Below are 19,730 nucleotides of genomic sequence, written 5' to 3'. Positions count from 1 at the left end.
TTTTAAGCACATGCTAATCTTCAAAGCATCAATATAACTTCTAATTGAAAACCAAGAAACGATGGTAAAAATAACGTTATTGACGGGAATTGGTTGGTGTGATTGTAAATTTGTAATTGCAAACTATGTATATAAAGGGCAACCGAAGAGCTTCCTTATTGTTGGAGGCTAAAATGTTGCCATTTTAAGGGGTGCATCAGATTGGTAAGTCTAATGCTAACCATAAGTTAGACTGACTTGCCAAAAATTATCATTAAAGGGGTAGGGTTTAGCTTTTCTTTCAAAGTCTACCAGGTAAAGCCGTGTTCTGCTAGAATTGTTTCCTCTATAGCGGAACGAAAAACACTTGCTTCAGTATCATTTAATTCGGTTTGACCCTAAACCTGAAAACCAACAAATTATGATCACATTTTTTCTCTAATTAAAGCTTAAGATGTAATAAGGAACTGAATTACAACAACCTATCAATATTTTTCGACAAATAATATCATAACATTGAATTACATTAGTTATATATATAATTTTAAGTAAAATGTTTAACTAAACTTACCCTTTGTGGATTATTAAGAATTTATTATATTAAGTCATGTTATATTGTAACAAATATATTAAAATACAGTTTTTTTAAACATGTACAGAACAAATCACCTGCTATTGAAAGTTCCTTCAACAACCTCCATGACCCAGTTTTATGCTGATCCTCAACTAAAGACTTTCCCTAAAGCTGCTGGAGAAAATCCCTATAGTCTCTGTAGAAAATAGATTACAAATTATACCTGCCCTTTCACAACATTCAATGGCAAATGAAAGTGATTTTTAAAAATACGACATCATTTACATTTAAAATCCTATCATCTCAACAGAAACAATGACAAACAGATTCAAAGCAAACATCTACGCGGAATGGATTGAGATTAGGGTGTTTCTTCTACAACAATTGCCAATTGCGAATAAGAAACCCTAAGAACATTAAAACCTAACAGGGGATCAGAATTCCAGCAATTCAATGCCTCACAAATGTATTTTAGATTTTGATTATGAGTAGATTAACAAAAATGACTAACATGAAGGTCACCAAGATATAGGAATTTCCATCCCTTGAGACCTATGTGAACTACCAGATCCATTTCCTCCACAGTGGTCATGTCCTTCCATCCTCAGGCTTCATTAATGGCAGCAATCTGTCACACGCCACCAGTTCCTGTGGTAATCACATTCATAATCACATAACTTTACACTTCCATCCAGACATCTCTAAAAACTTTAACCACACATATCATCATAATCACATAGCTCTACAAATTCCTCACGAAAAAGAAGACCCAAACTATAATCAACCATAACAACCATCAGTAGAGAATGAACACCCAAAATCACTGATGAATAACATGGTGGGATGGAAATAAACCGTACAATCAAAATTAAGGAATCAATAGATATGATCATCCAAATAAACATCAAGAATCAAACATCGTATTTCATTTATATTCTTCAACCAATAACATTCAAGAACAAATCTTTTAGTTGGAAATTTCAAAAGATACCGGAAAGAAAAAAACTTTGAAATCTATGAAGATCAAACCAGTTAAAGCCTATTATTAATTCCTGGTTCATCGATTTAAGAAGATAGATTTAGGGCTCAACTTCTATGATATGGGTATCGATTTAGGGTTTATCAATTTCAAGAGAAATATGAGACACTAGGAGGTGCAACCTTACCTGCCATTTCATCAGATAGGTCGCCGGTGGTCCGTCAGAAAATCATCGGTATCTTTCTAACATGATTTGTCGAACCCTTTCTCTCTTTAAATTTTGCATCTCTATATATATCCAGCGTCCATTTATCATAGGAATTGGATGGATCTTCAAGATCTGAAAGCAAGTTGAAGATGATAAAGGTACCTAGATTAGAGTTTTTGTGTTTGAGACAATTGAAGAAGTATGAAATCGCCAGAGAATCACCTATATGATAATTAGGGTTTTTGAATAATACTGATGAAAAGCGTGTTTGAGAAGCCGCTTGTAAAGGAAAAAGAAGAGAAAACAAATTGCCGCTCAAAATTGCTCAGGAGGGATAAGAATATGCCATGTGGCATAAGTTGGTTTTGCTTTATTAGAAGTAGTAGATAAGATATAAAGAGATAAAGAGTTGACTCTTATAATTAACATCATCACTTAACAAATTCGTCCTCCCCGTCTCTCTCCCAAATATGTTTTCTCGAAGAACAAATAATCACCATCCTAACTCTACACCTTAAACGGGAACTCGACCAATCTGACGAACATGACGTCTACCTCTACCCTCTCTGCTGTGGTTGCTGGCTTACCGGGTACATTTTTATATGTTTTTCATTACATACATACAAACCTGATCAAGATATTAAAATGTTATTATAGAGTTTAATGTTTTGTTAATATTATACAAATAGAATCAAAAGAGTGAACAAAAGATGCCATATTTACTCTTAAAGTTCCATTTGAATTTGGACAACTCTTGTTAAAACAGAATGCTGCAATCCTTCCATCCAATTTCTTAGAAGAAAGGAATCAAGTTTAGCAAACCATCAATAAAATCATTGACAACACCCCCCATACTCATGTCGGTTTGATCATCAAAAGGGAACGGTTCATGCATTTCAGTTGCTTTTAGCAGTTCCTCGATTGGAATCTCAGGTTTCGATCTCTCCAACGGGACAACAGTTGTATATTCTCGTAGATCAGCGGCGTACGCCTGAAAAAAAGATTATACAGTTAGCTTTACGAGTAAATCTTTGCATAAAAGTCTTATATTTAAAGTGGTGACATACCTGATCAGCATGTAGTTTCCTAACAAATGCTTTGAATATCCTAAAATTCTTCTTTTCTAGCATCGCATCTCCTAATCTAAGGAAAGTCAAAGCTTCCATTTTCAGCTTTGGTGGTCCATTTTTGCTCACACCATTTGGCCTCACATTTAGAAGAATTTGGTTATAACCATCGCGATCGTATCTTTCAAGCGCGTTTTCACCTGCCATAATAACTTCCTCTCTTTTGACCGCACTAAATACCTGTTGTTGTACATTTGAAACATCATATGTTACCAAGGTTTCAAAGATTTTCATATGAAAATTGGTTTTTATTTATTTAACCTGTTGGACAAGTTCTTGAGGTCCACTTTTTGCAGCTGCATCTTGATCAGAGTTTTTCATTTCTAAACAAGTGAAATTGAAAGAACCATAATGCCTTGAAAGCATGCGTGCAATCGGGCGATAACCATCGCGATCATCTAAATTATAGTATCCTGCGGTTAGCTCTGCAGCATGAGTATCATCTTTATACCACCAATGGATACCTGATATCTGCAGCATCAATATCGTCTTTACTTAACGTCATCTCTTCATTTTTTAGTTGAATACGAAAAAAAAATCGTAATTTTGTTTTGAACAAAGAAGAAAAATCCTTGTGAGAATGAGCTACTTTTTCTCTAAACTGTCATTTTAACCTTATGAATTTTTCTGAATTTTTAGATGATCTGGGTCCTATTAAAATGGTTCACTCTTATGAATTTTTCTAACTTAGAAGAAATATAAGAGGTGGACCAATTTGCTACTTTTTCTCTAAACTGTCCCATTCAACCCGAGCCCAATTTGGGCTAAACCCGTTTTGACACGAAACAAATTGATAATTTTTTCTATATCGACCGGAACCACTTTGCACCAAACTTGTTTTGACCCGTTACCTGACCCGCCCATTTTCTCCGGCTTATGAGAATCTTTAAAACTGTTGTCATATTTGAATTACTTTGTGTTGATATTGTTGTTCAAGAAAGAATAATTAAAAGATGAAGTTATAAAATTACTAATTACTAAAAGAGTTAAATGACATTTTAGTCCCTGTGGTTTGGGTCATTTTTCCAGTTTAGTCCAACGGTTTCATTTTTCGCCTGTGGGTCCAAAAATGTTTCACCGTTGCCATTTTAGTCCACTGGATTAACTTCATCCATTATTTCTGTTGACGAGAAAGGCAATTCGGCCATTTTCTAGTCACAGAATTACATATAAAATGACCGAATTGCCCTTCTCGTTAACAAAAAAAATGGATGAACAGTGGACTAAAATGGCAACGGTAAAATCTTTTTGGACTCACAAGAGAAAAATGAAACCTTTGGACTAAACTGGCAAAATGGCCCAAACCATAGGGACTAAAATGGTATTTAACTCTTACTAAAACTAAAATTTAGCTAGTGTTAACGGGTCAACCCAATCCGATCCAATCTCTATGGACCCACCCAAACATTTTTAGCCCAAATATCATCTTACTATTTTATTTTATAACTCTTATTACCTTGCAAGCTAACTTCACTTTACAACCCAATAAGGCTTTGTTGGCTTCATCCAAGATCTGATCACCATGAATTATCAACTTGCTTGAATACCAAGTTAAGAAAAACTTTCCCTTGTCACTCAAGTAACCTTTTGATCCAAAGAAACCTGTTGCATCCGGAGTGTCATTGTATTCTCCAGCATCATCAGGCAATCTCCATTCCGGGTGTCCAGCATTTGTTGCAGCCTCTTCGAAATTGGCTTTCAGATATTTGTCATAACACTGACAATATCGCGGTTTATGTCAGCCACTTTGGATATGATTTTTGAAACAAATGTGACATTAAATAATCAAGATCAGATAAAATAGTGTTTGAATGTGATTTTACTCGTTTAAGTTGTAATAATCAGATAATCAGACGTTTAAACGTTTGTAAAACTATATTTATTTAAAAAAATTAGTATATAAAATAATTGAAAATGGCATATTTTCGATAATCAGTTTCAAAACGCATATCCAAACATCATTTTAACCTCTCACCTGAAATTCACCAATTCCCGGGAAAGCCCATCCTTGGTTTTGCGGGTATGACGGGTACCTAAGCTCGCCTGCGGGACCGACCCCGACCTCGATATCTGTAAACAATTCTGCATCCAAAAAGTCAGCCATGTTCTCTCTGAAGCTCTTCATGAAGTCACTGTATAACTGCAAGATTTTGACCATTTGATACAAAACAAGTTCAGTCAGCCGCAAACACTTTTTTGTCCATTTTTCATTAATAATAATTCACGCGTTGATTATCATCAAAGAATCATTATTATTACTGTGATAATATAACTAGGGTGTTGCTATCAAGACAACACCCTATGTATACACCAGGTCACCTGTCATATCATACGGGCCGTATGATAGAAGAAAAAGGTCACACGGCCCTTCATCAGTGGTCACATCAGTCATTTCTTTATCAGAAAAAATGTCACATTGGCCATATGTTTGGCTCTTATACAACCCCGATGACCATTTTAACTATCTGAATAAATAGACGCAGGAGGCTGTATGCATTAAACTTTTACCCACCCCTTTTAGCCCTTCTTTTTTTTTTTTTTTTTAATTCAACCCGTTTGATATAAAACACTACCCAAATCAGCTCGTTCACAACTAATGGGCCTAACCTCAATAGCAGTACGACCACCAAAAAGCGGTTGATTATCGACACCAATAGTGAGATACTCTGTGTTACGGTTCCCACTTCTGTTGGTATAAAATATATCCGGGTTGGATTCTCCCACATCACGGACCCATTGCGGGATTGGAATGATGACAACATCCCCAACGTTCCCACCACATTGATGAAACGACATCACAACTTGCATTTTGAGCTTACAATCTTGAACAAGTTGAAACAATGTCTTATAAGCACTCCAATCATACTCCTTTGGTCCTTTGGATTCAACAATCCCCCACCAAACATCACACATCACCCCGTCCACCCCCGCGTCCTGTAACTGCTTTAACTGCTTCTCGAGCCCCGCTTTGTCTTTGAGAATGTTGTCCGTTGTGATGATATCTAACTGTTCACATATCATGTCATGTCATATCATATTTTTATTTTAAGTGTTAATTTAGAACCAATTTTTTTAGATTTTAGATTGTTTGTTACGTCCGTTTAAAATATTCACTAAAGAACATAAACGGGCACTAACATGCCCAATTTTTTAACAAACAAACACGAACAAGAAATTTCGTTGGTAATTAAAATGTCTATGTTCGGTTAATTAAAGTTAAACGAACACAAAAACAAGCGTGTACTTTAGGTTCATTTAAAGCCTAAAGAGTAATGGCATTACCTGAAGCATGACATAGATTGGAACATAGTTTGCCATCATATTATCTTTCAATGGGGTTGATGCCTGCCCTTTGCAAAACAAGAGAGATGTCATGAGTGTATATCAATGTTTTAAAAACCGGTATTTTAATCGTACCAGGTTAGACATAGAAGTGGTTCAACCACTTGAATCAGGTTGTACCGGGTGGTTCAACCGTGTTAACTCATTAACTCTACAAATCCATAGAATATAATTTCAACACAAAAAATAATCCAAAACTACATCATTTCATAATAAAAAAAAATTCCAAAAGTTAATCTCTAATAAAAAATTTATCAAAAAGTTCATGATTAAATACCCATTATATAGCAATTAACAAATACTATAACAATTAACAACATGAATGATTGAACAAAAGTCCAAAGAAGGTAAACCTGGATGATCGGTTAATGAACTTAATTTGAAAAACCCAATGATTTTTTATCTTTGAGTGAGGAAGAAGTTTGATCGATGTGGGTTGTCAATTGTAGGCACTAAGTTTTACACTTTAACTAAGAAGATAAATAGTCACCTTTTTTAGGCACCTAAAAGTTAAAAGTTTGGCCCGGTGTGAACCGGTACTGATATACCGGTTTAAGCCGGTAAAACCCAATTTACCAGTGGTACAACTTCTTTGCCGTTTTCTTAGTGTACCAGTATGATTCGTACCGGCCAAATATCAGGCATCTGGTTTAACCGGTATAACCGACCAGTTTAACTGGTCTTGAAGGGTTCCTTGACTTTGATAAAGTAAAAACAATGTTATTAAAATTGTTTTTTTTTTATTTATCTCTAATAATTCATAAATAAAAGTTGACTTTTAAATATAACAAGTGAAATTATTTAGATAAAAACATCATAAATTATGAACATTAATCAGAATATTAATTATAAATTTATAATAATATAAATATTATAATTAAATATCACTACTACAATAAACTTTTTCTTTACCTGTACATAGAAAAAAAATATTATAAGACATGATACGTAAAGATCAATTTTTTCTTCTGTATTTACCTCATCTTTTTTTTTTGAAAATTGTGGTAGCAGTTAAAGGTTAAAACCGGTTTTGATTAAAATGGGACTTAAAACCATATTGACGTCATAATTAATTTTAAATCGCGCAAATGTGTGAACTAAATTTAGACAGTGACTAAAATTTAACCTTAGAAAAAAACGTTGGCTAAAATTTACTCTCTAAAAATGCCGACTAAATTTAGGCCTTAGCCGCCGCTTTTTTAAAGGCCAACAAAAAGAGACTCATTTAAAGGCGAGCTAAAGTTTAGCCGAATTAGCGACACTTATGACTATTTTGATAAGAGCTAAAGATAAGTATGTATTTTGTTAACGTTTTGGGTAAACTTGTGTACTTTGGGAATTTTTCCTCATTGTAATATAATTTTAAATCGGATTTTTGTAAAGAGTTTGAATGGATGTAATTTGTTAAAGTGGGACCAAGATTATAAATACATATTTAATTTATTTTCTTTCATATTTACACTTGCACCATTTTTTTTTATGACCACAAAATCATGATAACATTGTTGGCTCTCTAATTTACCTGTCAACCATCTCAAGTGAATATTGTTGGCATTAATTAAGTGTTATACATTATGCAACTTTGACCATTTAAACCCTGATAAAGAATATTTCAAAATAAGCCATTGAAGAGTAGTTTACCTTGGGTTCTTTATATGAAACCTCTGTAGCCAAAGCATGAGGCTTTCTGATGATTCTGTGAAACCTGAACCCGGGTTTATCTCCAATCCGATTTCCAACGGCATGGACGCGTTTTTGTATCGTCAAACGGTGTAAAGCCGTCTCGTGGCATAAGCATAGCCTAGTCGGAAAACCGCCTAGTTTTGAAAAAAATATGCTTGCCATTGTCACACCACCAATCTTCAAACATATGAAGAAAACATTGTATTTTTTGTTAGTTTATTTGTGATATTTGATTAAATTTATGTTATGTGGCTGTGGGAAGTTGTTGTGGATGTTTCATGAAGATCAATGAATGTCAAGAATTATTGATGCTCCTCTATCCTCTCTTTTGTACGCATGCAAGCATATGAAAACACTACTAATATGAAATTTTAATTTAAAGAAAAAAACATAACAATTTTGAAATACATTTTTAAGTTACACAATTCAAAAGGCTAATATATCAGAGATAAATATTGCTAATTTTTTTGAACGGCAAATTTGAATCACTGACGGACCACTGGAGTATTATCGTGCCACCAACGGAACCACCCAGTCATATCCAGTTCCACTAGGCATAATGCCTATACACCAATTCAGGAGGAAATCCAATAAATATGAGAAAACCCCCCTTGTGGGAATCGAATCCAGGACCTATTGGTCTCAAAGCCTTATCTCACCTCCAAGATACCACTAGTGCTAATTACCAATAGATACATAAGTTAAAGTTTACCATTTACACAACTTGAATTATATCTAATATGAAATGAAAAACTACACACGAGGCATTTGCTATATTGCTAAATTTGAAGTATTAGTTTGAGCGCAGACTCATTAATGGTCTTCACTTCGATATCATGTTCTTGGTTTGTGTAAGGAATAGTAAAGTTTAAACTCTTTATATAAATGTTTAATGAATTTATTTCTTTGGTTTTTTCTTTTAGTTGCTATACCAAATATCGGTATCATAATGAACCAATCTGATATCAATTAAAACAGAATTTCCCTTATATCGTGCAAGGGATTTCAATACTTATTACAATGAAATATATAAAGTTCAACCATAAAAATAAATTGCGTTACTTTATTATACAGCTAAATAATTAAAAAGAAAAATTTAAAGGATTTATGTTATGCTTTTATTAAATAAAAGAGGATAATGCAACAATTTTATATATTACGTATTTATCTATTGTTATTCATTAATAAACTAGTGCTAGTCTCCCACCGCGTTGCGGTGGAAATTCGATATAACTCGGTCGGAATTGAATTAGTTCATTACCGTATTGATACGGTACCGATACATGTTAGAAATCAAATGATACTATAATATTAAATTTATTATAAATGTTTGCTATACAATTTTTTTAAAGTTCATGTTTGGTGTACAATTTTTCTAGCATCGTACTTATATATTATCCTAAAATAAACTTTATTGTTCGATTAGTTTTTAGAAATTAGTAACACAGTTTTCTTGAAGAATTTCAAGTTATTATTATTTTTCATTGTTACAAGAGATTGATTTGAAATATCTGAAAAGTTGTGTATAAACTGACATGTTATGTTATGAATGTTACCTATTTACTTTAGCCCCGTTGGACCAAATCACTTTACAAATACATGTATACAACAAATAAAATATATTTTATTAAATCACATATAACTCACAGTATATAGTTAAAAAAGTTCTTCCTGTACTACATCTCAAAAGCTTCATTGCTACTTCATCTTTTCTCCCTAAACTTCTCTAACAAATACCCACATCTTATCTGTCACACCCTGAAATATCAGAGCTGGCGTGACTGGATCGGTATCTTCATTGCACAGCGGAAGCAAATAAGCTAAGACTTCCACAAATGAACGCCGCTAAGTACTCGAATTCCCATGGGTTCTCCTATTCCAACTGTTCCATAGTTTTGAAAATGCAACCTGAGAAAGAACATGAAAAAAATTCAACATAGAGTTGAGCGAGTTCATAGTTTATTTTGAAAAAGATTTAAAACAAGTCTTTTTGATAACGGGTTTAAAAGTTATTGAGAAAATATAGTAAAATCATTTTCTCGGTATGATATATGAAAGTTGTGAGTCTAGCCCACGATAGTCTTTGTAAGCAGGACCAACTCGTCCTCTTACTTGTACATAAGTTGAAAACGTTACCAATGTTTGTAAAACCATGTATTTGTGAGTTTGTGTCAAATGAATCTTAAAGACATTTGAAAGTTCAGGTATCGAAATCCGGTATGTAAAGCGTCAAGGAACATGTTGATCATTAATGTGTAGCTAGGACATTAATATGTGTGTCGACATAGGAAGCCACCAACCCGTAAGCGATTTAGTACCGGTCCACCCGGCGAGGGTAACAAAGGAAACTCCATGTGGTCACACAAGAACTCGTGAGTGGGGCTCGCCCGGTACCCGATAGATCTACCCCCTTTGTTCCGTGGTCTTAAACAAGATTAATGGTACTTTAAGTATCAACCTATTCGCACGTGATCCACTATTTCATTCCGTAGCTTAACCATACCAAGTAACATGTATTTCCCCCCGAGAGTTGTAAAACCGAGACATTGAAAAGAAAAGGGGGGACATGAACCGACTGAGTTGTCTCGTTTTGCGTACGCAGACCAACCCAGTCCCGTTATTGTAACTAGGACATTCTCGTCTCTAATCATGAAAATCATGCACGTTTCGTAAATACGCAATTGTTTTGTAAAACCGGTATGTTTAGTATAAATCGTTCGTGAACCATTTGAGTTCCTTGAAATCCATTCGTAACATGGTTTAGAAATATGAGTTTTCGCTTATCGAAAAATTGTTTACTTTTGCAAAACTTGCATGTCTTTCCACCCCCGAAAACATTTGTACAAACGTAAAACTAGGAAAAAGTGGGGGTTATGAACTCACCTGGATATTCCTGTGCAAAGCTAGCCTAGCGTGATTCCATAATGTCGTTCCAAGAACATGAATTAGCTAGCGTGCAACTATAACATTCCTACGAAGGAATACTTATGAGTTTTCTAATAAAACAACGTAGTTAAACTACGTGTCCAAGCTCGACCGAGTCGTTAATAAATCGACTCTATGAAGGTGTTGTTAGTATGACTTAGAATGACCAATCTATGGTTAATTGATCTCGTTTATCATCGAGATAAATCTAAGTCTCGAAAACGACTTAGTTTTCGAATGATTTAGAATATCTATTTTATATGTATATATTCAAATATACTTACGAAATCGTGTTAGTCATCGCGAATAAAAAGCTTAGATAATTATATATATAGCTCGCTGTTATTGAATCGAGTCGGTTAATGATATCGTTTGTTATGAATCTTACGGCAAGGTGCCATGCTTCGAGTAAAGACATTTAAAATAAATATAAATAATTATATTTATTTTATAAAAGTATACGAATTTCGTAAACTAGTAGCTCGTGTTTTGTCGAGATGTTATAACTTTGTTTTGGTAACTTATAAAACGTCGCCAAAAGTATAGATATACCTTATATTTATTTAGAGAAAATACTTCGATAGGCGTTGCTTATACAATATAGATATGTTTGGTATTTCGGATTTTTAAGAAAATCGGACAGAGTTTCCTCTGTTTTTCGAGTAAACCTGACAACTCAAGTTGTCGTTATTTGTCAAATTTCAACAACACTCAACGCAAACAACATATGTATATGATTCTTGTCGAATATAAAAAAAATGTAACTAATTTTACTCGAAACGGTTCAAGCTCGGTCGCGTATCGAAATATGAAATCTATAACTAAAATCTAACGTAACTAACTCGCTACGCTAACAACTTTACCGGCCTCTCGTGGACTGTTGTTGACCGGCGTTGACCCGGACCCGAACTGAGTTGACTGTTTGACCACGTTTGACCGATCTCGAACCGAACCAAAATAAAATCCGAGCAACATAGTTCTCTTGCAACGCGAAACTGACCCAAAACGATGTTTGATTGGTGTTGACCAGGTTTGACCTGTCAACTCGTTGTGTTGACTCAGTTGACTGCCGTTAACTGAGGTTTGACCGGTGGAATTGAACTGAATCTGAGCGCTTCCGACGTAGACTAATGTTGACCTGCACCCGAAACGAGACCTGAAACATGAACTTGCTGCTGACTGAATGTTGACCGAACCTACTGAACATTGACCGTGTTTGACCAAACCCGAAATGTTGACCCAAACCACAGTGGACCAGATCTGACCCGAACGACATCTGCATCGAACTCGAACCAAAACCTAGCTGAATCTAACCAACATAACCCGAATCTGTAACATCTTCACTCGAAAGACGCCGGAATGTCGCTGTTAATAACATGGCTGTCACATCTCGTGCTTCATCAACAACAATACATCATCGTCATCGGCCAGAAACAGAAAAACATCACTGGACCCCAAAAATCAGAAATGTGCAAAACCATGAAACTACTCGAACGGTAGAGGATCGACACTTACCGCACCTGTCAGAGATGGAAACGCGTCAGAGGAGGATCGACGTCGCCATCGCCGCCGTAGATGACGGCGCTGTTGATCTGCGGCTCCTGTTGGTCGGATTTTCGAGAGAGAGAGAGAGCAGAGTATTCCGGGTGTGCGTGTCGTAGGCAGAAGAAGTCGCCAGAGAGGGGGTGTTTGTCGGTTATGTTGTCGGCGGCGGTAGAGATGGTGCGAGTGGTGTGTGACCGGAGGAAAACGTCACCGGAGTCCAATCGGACTCCCCTGTGCTCGCCGGTAGGGACATCAAGGGATAGGGGTGGTTTGTGAGTCATCTGATTGAGAAGATGAGACTATGTTGTTTTGTTTGTGTGTAATCGAGAGCATGAGTTCTCTATGTTTATATTTGTTGAAGATAAGATCTGCAGAGAGAAAAAAGGGATTGGGAGGGAAAGTATGTCACACCCCCAAAATCCACCATCCGGAGTATCACCGTTTGGAGGCGTGACACGACCAGAATCGAGCCACCAATCATAATGAACAACGTAATTAAGTAAATAAAATCAACCACAATACAATTGGTGACCAAGCTAGCTAACTAAGTTCAAATTAAACAGCGGAAGCATTAAAGGTGAAACCCAAAACATAAGTCCATAGTTCATAAGTTTAAAGTCCAAAGCGTAAGTTTAATAAGTTCATAAGGATTTAAATATTAAGCACGGAACATAACAGTCCGTATCCCACAACGACTCCTTCCTCGTGCAAGCTCCATAAGCATTTAACGACCTGTAAGGCATGTGACAACGAGTCAATAACAAAGTTGAGTGAGTTCACGGTTGGTTGATTAGTTTTAAGTTGTGTCTGAAAACGTGGTTTGTCTTTCGTTGGCGTAATTGCCGTGGGGGTTACCCCGTATTTGAAAGTATGATTAACCAGTTCATTCTTTATTACCCAAACCATATCCATGATCAGTGGGGGCTTCCCTATGTGAACCACTAGACTGTACCATATCGACTACTAACGCAAATAAGTTGTGCCCTACATCAGTGTTTATCATCACTGACAGTTTGCCATAGCCTATTAGTACACGCCCGTCCGACTGGCCCGGTGTAAGGTTTGTTAAACCTAATAGCGCTATTTACTGATGACCCGCTCGCCATTGGCCTCGGGGATTAAGTCGATATAAATTGAGGGACTTCATGATAGAGTTTTGTCTAGTAAGTTTTAAGGTTGTTGTCCTACCCAAGGAGGACGAACGTACGTATTCTACCCTAGGAGAATACGCAGGATTAATATTGGCATCCTACCCAAGGAGGATGGCCGTACATATCCTACCCAAGAAGGATATGTAGGTATCGTTTTAATTCTTTAACCCATTCCCAAACCACCGGGAATCCCATGCCTTATAGAAAGTGTGTGAACTCACCTTGGTTTGCTCGGTTAGATTAATTACTCAAATAAATCAGGAAATCAAGCACGTCCTAATAAGGTACAGATAACAATCAGTTTCTCATGCATAACACGTATCCTACACACGGTTTATTTACTCATTACTTCTACTACATACCACACAATTCAACTGTCAAGTTATATCGCTAAGTTACATTATTTTACCCTAAAATAATATAACTATCTCACAATCAGTTTCTGTTGGTGTACGGGGTGCAGGCCAGTTCTTGATCGAGTCAACCTTGGATGGATCAACATGAATTCCATCCTTGTTTACCACGTGGCCTAGAAAATGGACTTCTCGAAGCCAGAAGTCACATTTCGAGAACTTGGCGTACAACTGCTCTTTTTGAAGAAGTTCCAGAATAAGCCTCAGGTGTTGCTCGTGCTCCTCCTGACTCTTAGAATAGATCAGGATGTCATCGATGAAGACTATGACAAATTTATCCAGGTAAGGTTTGCACACTCGGTTCATGAGGTCCATGAAAACCGCAAACCGCAGGTGCATTCGTCAACCCGAAAGGCATAACCAGAAACTCGTAATGCCCATAACGAGTTCTGAATGCTGTTTTGGAGATGTCCTCCTCTCGGACTCTCAGCTGATGGTATCCCGATCTCAAATCAATCTTAGAGTAATAACTTGACCCTTGCAACTGGTCGAACAAATCGTTAATGCATGGAAGAGGATAACGATTCTTCACGGTCACCTTGTTGAGTTCGTGGTAGTCAATACACATTCTGAAGGTACCGTCTTTCTTCTTCACAAATAACACTGGAGCTCCCCAAGGCGACGAGCTAGGATGTATGAAACCTTTTTCCAAGAGTTCTTGTAGTTGCGTGGACAATTCTTCAAGTTCTGATGGAGCTAGACGATAAGGTGCTCGAGCTATGGGTGCTGCTCCAAGAGCTAGCTCGATTTGAAACTCGACTTGTCGATGAGGCGGAAGACCAGGTAATTCCTCAGGAAATACCTCAGGAAAGTCGCACACAATAGGTATGTCTTCTATCTTCCTTTCTTCCGAGGATGTATTAGAAACGAGGGCTAGAATAGCAATGTGGCCCTTTCGTAACCTTTTCTGGGCTTTAAGGAAAGAGATGATACCCACGACAGCACCACTCTTGTCGCCACGAATTACGAGGGGTTCTTTACCAGAACGAGGGATGCGAACAATCTTCTCCTTGCAAAGAATTTCCGCTTGCTGACGAGATAACCAATCCATCCCAATAATAACGTCAAAACTACCCAGAACGATAGGAATAAGATCGATAGAGAAGGTCTAACCAGCTAGGACGAGGTTACAACCCTTAACTATGTGTGTGGCTTCAAGACTTTTACCGTTTGCTATTTCTACCGTGTGTTTGGTGTTCAGAAGCGTTGGAGTGCGCTTAAGCATTTGGCTAACTTTTAAGGACACATAACTAGTATCGGCACCCGAATCAAATAAAACAGTAACAAAGAAGTCATCCAGAAGAAACTTACCCATCACAACATTGGGATAGTTCCTTGCATCACCCTGACCAATCACGAAGGCACGACCTCGAGTGCCATTGCCATTATTGTTACCTCCGTTGTTGCCTCCATTGTTGCCTCCATTGTTGTTTCCATTGTGGTTCCCGTTTCCTTGGTTGTTCTGATTCTGGTTTAGATGAGGGCAGTTCCTCTTAAAATGGCCTTCAGCGCCACACTGAAAGCATCCTTTATTGCCCTGCTGTTGCTGGTTCTGTGGAGCTTGTTGTTGTTGTTGGCGATTCTGATTCGCAGGACGTGGGCTCCTGCAATCCTTGGCTTCATGACCCAGCTTGTGACATCTCTGACAACGACCCTTGTTGCACTGCCCGCTGTGGTGCAAATTACATCGAGTGCACTTAGGGTGATTTCCCTTGTACCCACCCTGACCTTGATTCCCAGAAGACTGCTGACTGGGGCTCCTGTACTCGTCTGTCTTTCACTGTTGGGATTGAGCTGAAGCAGAACCCTTGCCCAAATTTCCATCCCACTTACGCTTATTATCATTGGGAGCATCAGAAGTAGTAGCGCTAATACGCTTGGGCAGCCTGTTCTGCTCAACTGCCTGATCAGTGAGACGATGAGCCAACTTGATGATTTGTTGTATGGTGCCAAGATTAGCTAAGGTTACGTGACTCTGAATCTCTGGTACAAGACCCTTGAGGTACAGCACAATACGTTTGATGGGAGGGTCCACCATTGTAGGACACAAGATGGCCAGCTTGTTTGACCTCTTCGTGTATGCCTCGATCTCAGACCCCGTCATCTTCAAATTGAAAAATTCCACCTGCAGCTTGTGGATGTCGTCATGACTGCAGTACTCTTCTTTAATCATTTCTTTGAAACCGTTCCATGGGGTGGCATTAGCAACCGCCACCCCTAGCAGTTGAACCTGTACTTTCCACCAGGTTAACGCAGCACCTTCGAGTGTTCCAGTAGCATATTTCACCCTACGATCTTCAGGGCATTCACACATCTCAAAAACAGACTCAAGCTTCTCGAACCAGTGAAGAAGACCTACAGCTCCTTCTGTGTCGCTGAAAGTACTAGGTCAGCAATCCATGAATGTTTAGAACGTGCACACAGGAGGCTGAGCATGCTGACCTGTTGCACGAGAATAAAAGACAAGGTTAAGCACGAGGGTTGGTTTGCGAAGGTAGGATCTAAACGTCCTAAGATGGGTTGATATGGCAGGTTATACCTCCTGCACGGACAGCTGCGAGTGCCTCAGCAACTCGTTCATTGATCAAAGTCGTCAACTGGGCTTGAGTTAGGTTGATACGTCCTCCGCGTCCGTTCATGATCTTCACAATGAAGTAACGTAAGTGAGGAAAGTGTCGCGAAAGTGCGTAAGTGTGGGACGACAGTAGAGAGTAAGCACACAAGGTTCAAATAGCAATTATCACGTTAATTAATGCACAATGTGAACTATCTAACCGACAATATAACATAAATCATACCACCTATTTTGTCGAGTCTTGCACGTGGAGCGAAGCGTCGTTGTGGATCGTTGAGCACTGTACAGGTTATAGTCTGGTTTTATCAAAAAGCTTTTCCCTTTTTAAAACCAAGTTCACAATAACCAATGGCTCTGATATCGATCTGTCACACCCCCAAAATCCACCATGCGGAGTATCACCGCTTGGAGGCGTGACATGACCAGGATCGAGCCACCAATCATATTGAACAACGTAATTAAGTAAATAAAATCAACCACAATACAATTGGTAACCAAGCTAGCTAACTAAGTTCGAATTAAATGGCGGAAGCATTAAAGGTGAAACCCAAAACATAAGTCCATAGTTCATAAGTTTAAAGTCCAAAGCGTAAGTTTAATAAGTTCATAAGGATTTAAATATTAAGCACGGAACATAACAGTCCGTATCCCACAACGACTCCTTCCTCGTGCAAGCTCCATAAGCATTTAACGACCTGTAAGGCATGTAATAATGAGTCAACAACAAAGTTGAGTGAGTTCACGGTTGGTTGATTAGTTTTAAGTTGTGTCTGAAAACGTGGTTTGTCTTTCGTTGGCGTAATTGCCGTGGGGGTTATCCCGTAGTTGAAAGTATGATTAACCAGTTCATTTTTTATTACCCAAACCATATCCATGATCAGTGGGGGCTTCCCCATGTGAACCACTAGACCGTACCATATCGACTACTAACGCAAATAAGTCTTGCCCTACATCAGTGTCTATCATCACTGACAGTTTGCCATAGTCAATTAGTACACGCCCATCCGACTGGCACGGTGTGAGGTTTGTTAAACCTAATACCGCTATTAACTAATGACACGCTCGCCATTGGCCTCGGCGATTAAGTCGATATAAATTGAGGGACTTCATGATAGAGTTTTGTCTAGTAAGTTTTAAGGTTGTTGTCCTACCCAAGGAGGACGAACGTACGTATTCTACCCAACGAGAATACGCAGGATTAATATTGGCATCCTACCCAAGGATGATGGCCGTACATATCCTACCCAAGGAGGATATGTAGGTATCGTTTTAATTCTTTAACCCATTCCCAAACCACCAGGAATCCCATGCCTTATAGAAAGTGTGTGAACTCACCTTGGTTTGCTCGGTTAGATTAATTACTCAAATAAATCAGGAAATCAAGCACGTCCTAATAAGGTACAGATAACAATCAGTTTTTCATGCATAACACGTATCTTACGTACGGTTTATTTACTCATTACTTCTACCACATACCACACAATTCAACTGTCAAGTTATATCACTAAGTTACATTATTTTACCCTAAAATAATATAACTATCTCACAAATAAACAAGTATCCACACAGGTGTTCTAATATAAGATATATATATATATTCTAAATATATATTTATCAAATTTTATTTACGAAAATCATCCTCTGGCACTTGGTAATTTGTAATAAGAACCCTGGCGAATTTTATTTTGAAAACAAGGTTAAAAAATATGTTTGTAAACACTTGCTAGAAAAATATTTTCTAAGTGTTGGAATTTTGGAAAAATTTCGCCAGAGTTACCTTTGTAAATGGAGGTGTCCATGCTTACTAGCATATCATTTTCTTTTCAAAAATTAATTCAATCAATTCTCAATCAACAATATACAACCTCTACTTTCCGAGCTTGCCAAAAACAAGCATAAACTATAAACTCATGAACTTGAAAATTTATAAAAATATGTAGTAACTTACTAGTGTCCTTAGTAAGTCTTGTTACCTTTTAAAATGTGATTAGTTCTTTAAAAACTTTATTTTAAAGAGTTTGTGTGTTTACAACTTCCAATCTTATTTTCTAAAATTACTTCTTCATGAGATTTTCTTGTCATACAAGTGTTTCTACACTTGTTTATCCACCAAAAATATAATTAGTTTATGTAAGATCCAAGTTTTAATGAAACTTATATTTTTCACTTGTTTCTTTCGAAAAACCACTCATAGATCTTTAGATCTACATAATTATAATCTACTTTGATCTTTATTTTTCAAGAAAATATTTATTCATTCAAGTTCATAGTTTATGTGTGGATGATTCCATCATCCTACAACATTTTTACTTTCTCATCTTGCTAGATCATGTTTTTAATCATGTTCTAGCAAGACTACATGATGATTCATATCAACAACATGAGTAAACAATAACTAACAAGCATCACAACACATGAATATCATGATTTCTACATCTAACAAGTTTATGTTCATGTCTTCTTCATAAGGTTCATTAGTGTTCTTAATATTTTGACCATGATACATCATTAACCACTTAAATAACATGAAAAATGAACGGATCTAAGCTCTTATCGCTAGTTCAAGACTAGGGGAGTTCAAGTGAAGAAATGTGGTGGTTAATAGCAAACGAAGAAGGTCTTTGAACTTCCGAAAGCTCCTAGCTTCTTTGTGCACCTTCTATCACCCTTGTGTGTTAAGAAAATGGATGAAACAAAGTCGAATGATGGTGGTAGGGTGGTGGATGGTTTCGACCGAAAGTATGGGGAGGAAGAAGAGAGAAATGGTGTTGGTGATCTTGGGTGGACAATGAAGGTTATGGAGCTCTTGGACTAACTTATAATCCCCCATAATGTTTTAACTAGTGTGTAATGTGTTTCAAAAGGTGAAACATGATCTAATAAACAATTAAATAAAATCATGGGGTGGCCCCACATGTTCATAACCGGTTGGGGGGGGGGTTGTTCTAGTTGGGTTTCAACTAAGTTAGTTAACTTATGGTTACAATCCAAGTATTCTAGTTAGGTATTAATTACTAGATATTCATGTAGTGTGTGTTATGATACTCGGGGACCATAACTAATTCAGAATAATAATACAATGCCTCTGGTAATATTTTAGTGTTCCGGGTAATGTCCGGTTGTTCGGTTTGATACTGTTCCGTTAAAGTGCTTAATTAATCCGTAAAGTATCCTATATATATATTTTTGTAACATTTTTAATTTTCAACACTCAGGAAAGCATACCGGA

General features: G+C 37.1%; 1 protein-coding gene and 1 long non-coding RNA gene across 3 annotated transcripts; both read right to left on the bottom strand.

Annotated features, from left to right (window-relative positions):
* Window positions 1-2,369: 2,369 nt before the first annotated feature.
* On the bottom strand, window positions 2,370-8,235 carry LOC110926177 (beta-amylase). The gene is made up of 8 exons (XM_022169934.2): window positions 7,851-8,235; window positions 6,150-6,212; window positions 5,475-5,873; window positions 4,843-5,007; window positions 4,324-4,584; window positions 3,129-3,338; window positions 2,808-3,047; window positions 2,370-2,731 (listed from the first exon to the last, which is right to left on the bottom strand). Exons 1-8 carry the CDS (start codon window positions 8,052-8,054, stop codon window positions 2,534-2,536), a joined length of 1,740 nt encoding a protein of 579 aa, XP_022025626.1. The 5' UTR covers window positions 8,055-8,235; the 3' UTR covers window positions 2,370-2,533.
* A 1,259-nt stretch (window positions 8,236-9,494) lies between these two features.
* On the bottom strand, window positions 9,495-12,724 carry LOC110922939. 2 transcript variants are annotated; one of them, XR_002583575.2, is made up of 3 exons: window positions 11,681-12,724; window positions 10,776-10,863; window positions 9,495-9,800 (listed from the first exon to the last, which is right to left on the bottom strand). It is a non-coding gene; the product is annotated as an uncharacterized LOC110922939 (long non-coding RNA). The 2 variants fall into 2 exon arrangements; XR_004886682.1 differs by having other exon boundaries at window positions 10,776-10,852.
* Window positions 12,725-19,730: the final 7,006 nt, after the last annotated feature.

Source organism: Helianthus annuus, chromosome 17 (assembly GCF_002127325.2).
Source record: "Helianthus annuus cultivar XRQ/B chromosome 17, HanXRQr2.0-SUNRISE, whole genome shotgun sequence".
NCBI lineage: Eukaryota > Viridiplantae > Streptophyta > Magnoliopsida > Asterales > Asteraceae > Helianthus > Helianthus annuus.
The sequence above is the reverse complement of the archived record's forward strand: the minus strand, read 5'-3'. Positions and strand labels throughout refer to the sequence as shown.

Excerpts from the sequence above, each read along its gene's own strand:
- LOC110926177 (XM_022169934.2), bottom strand. The coding sequence starts at position 8,054 with ATGGCAAGCATATTTTTTTCAAAACTAGGCGGTTTTCCGACTAGGCTA. Across the intron at positions 6,213-7,850 it reads TTTCATATAAAGAACCCAAG|GCATCAACCCCATTGAAAGA; the intron begins GTAAACTACTCT and ends TGCAAAGGGCAG. Across the intron at positions 3,048-3,128 it reads CTCAAGAACTTGTCCAACAG|GTATTTAGTGCGGTCAAAAG; the intron begins GTTAAATAAATA and ends GTACAACAACAG.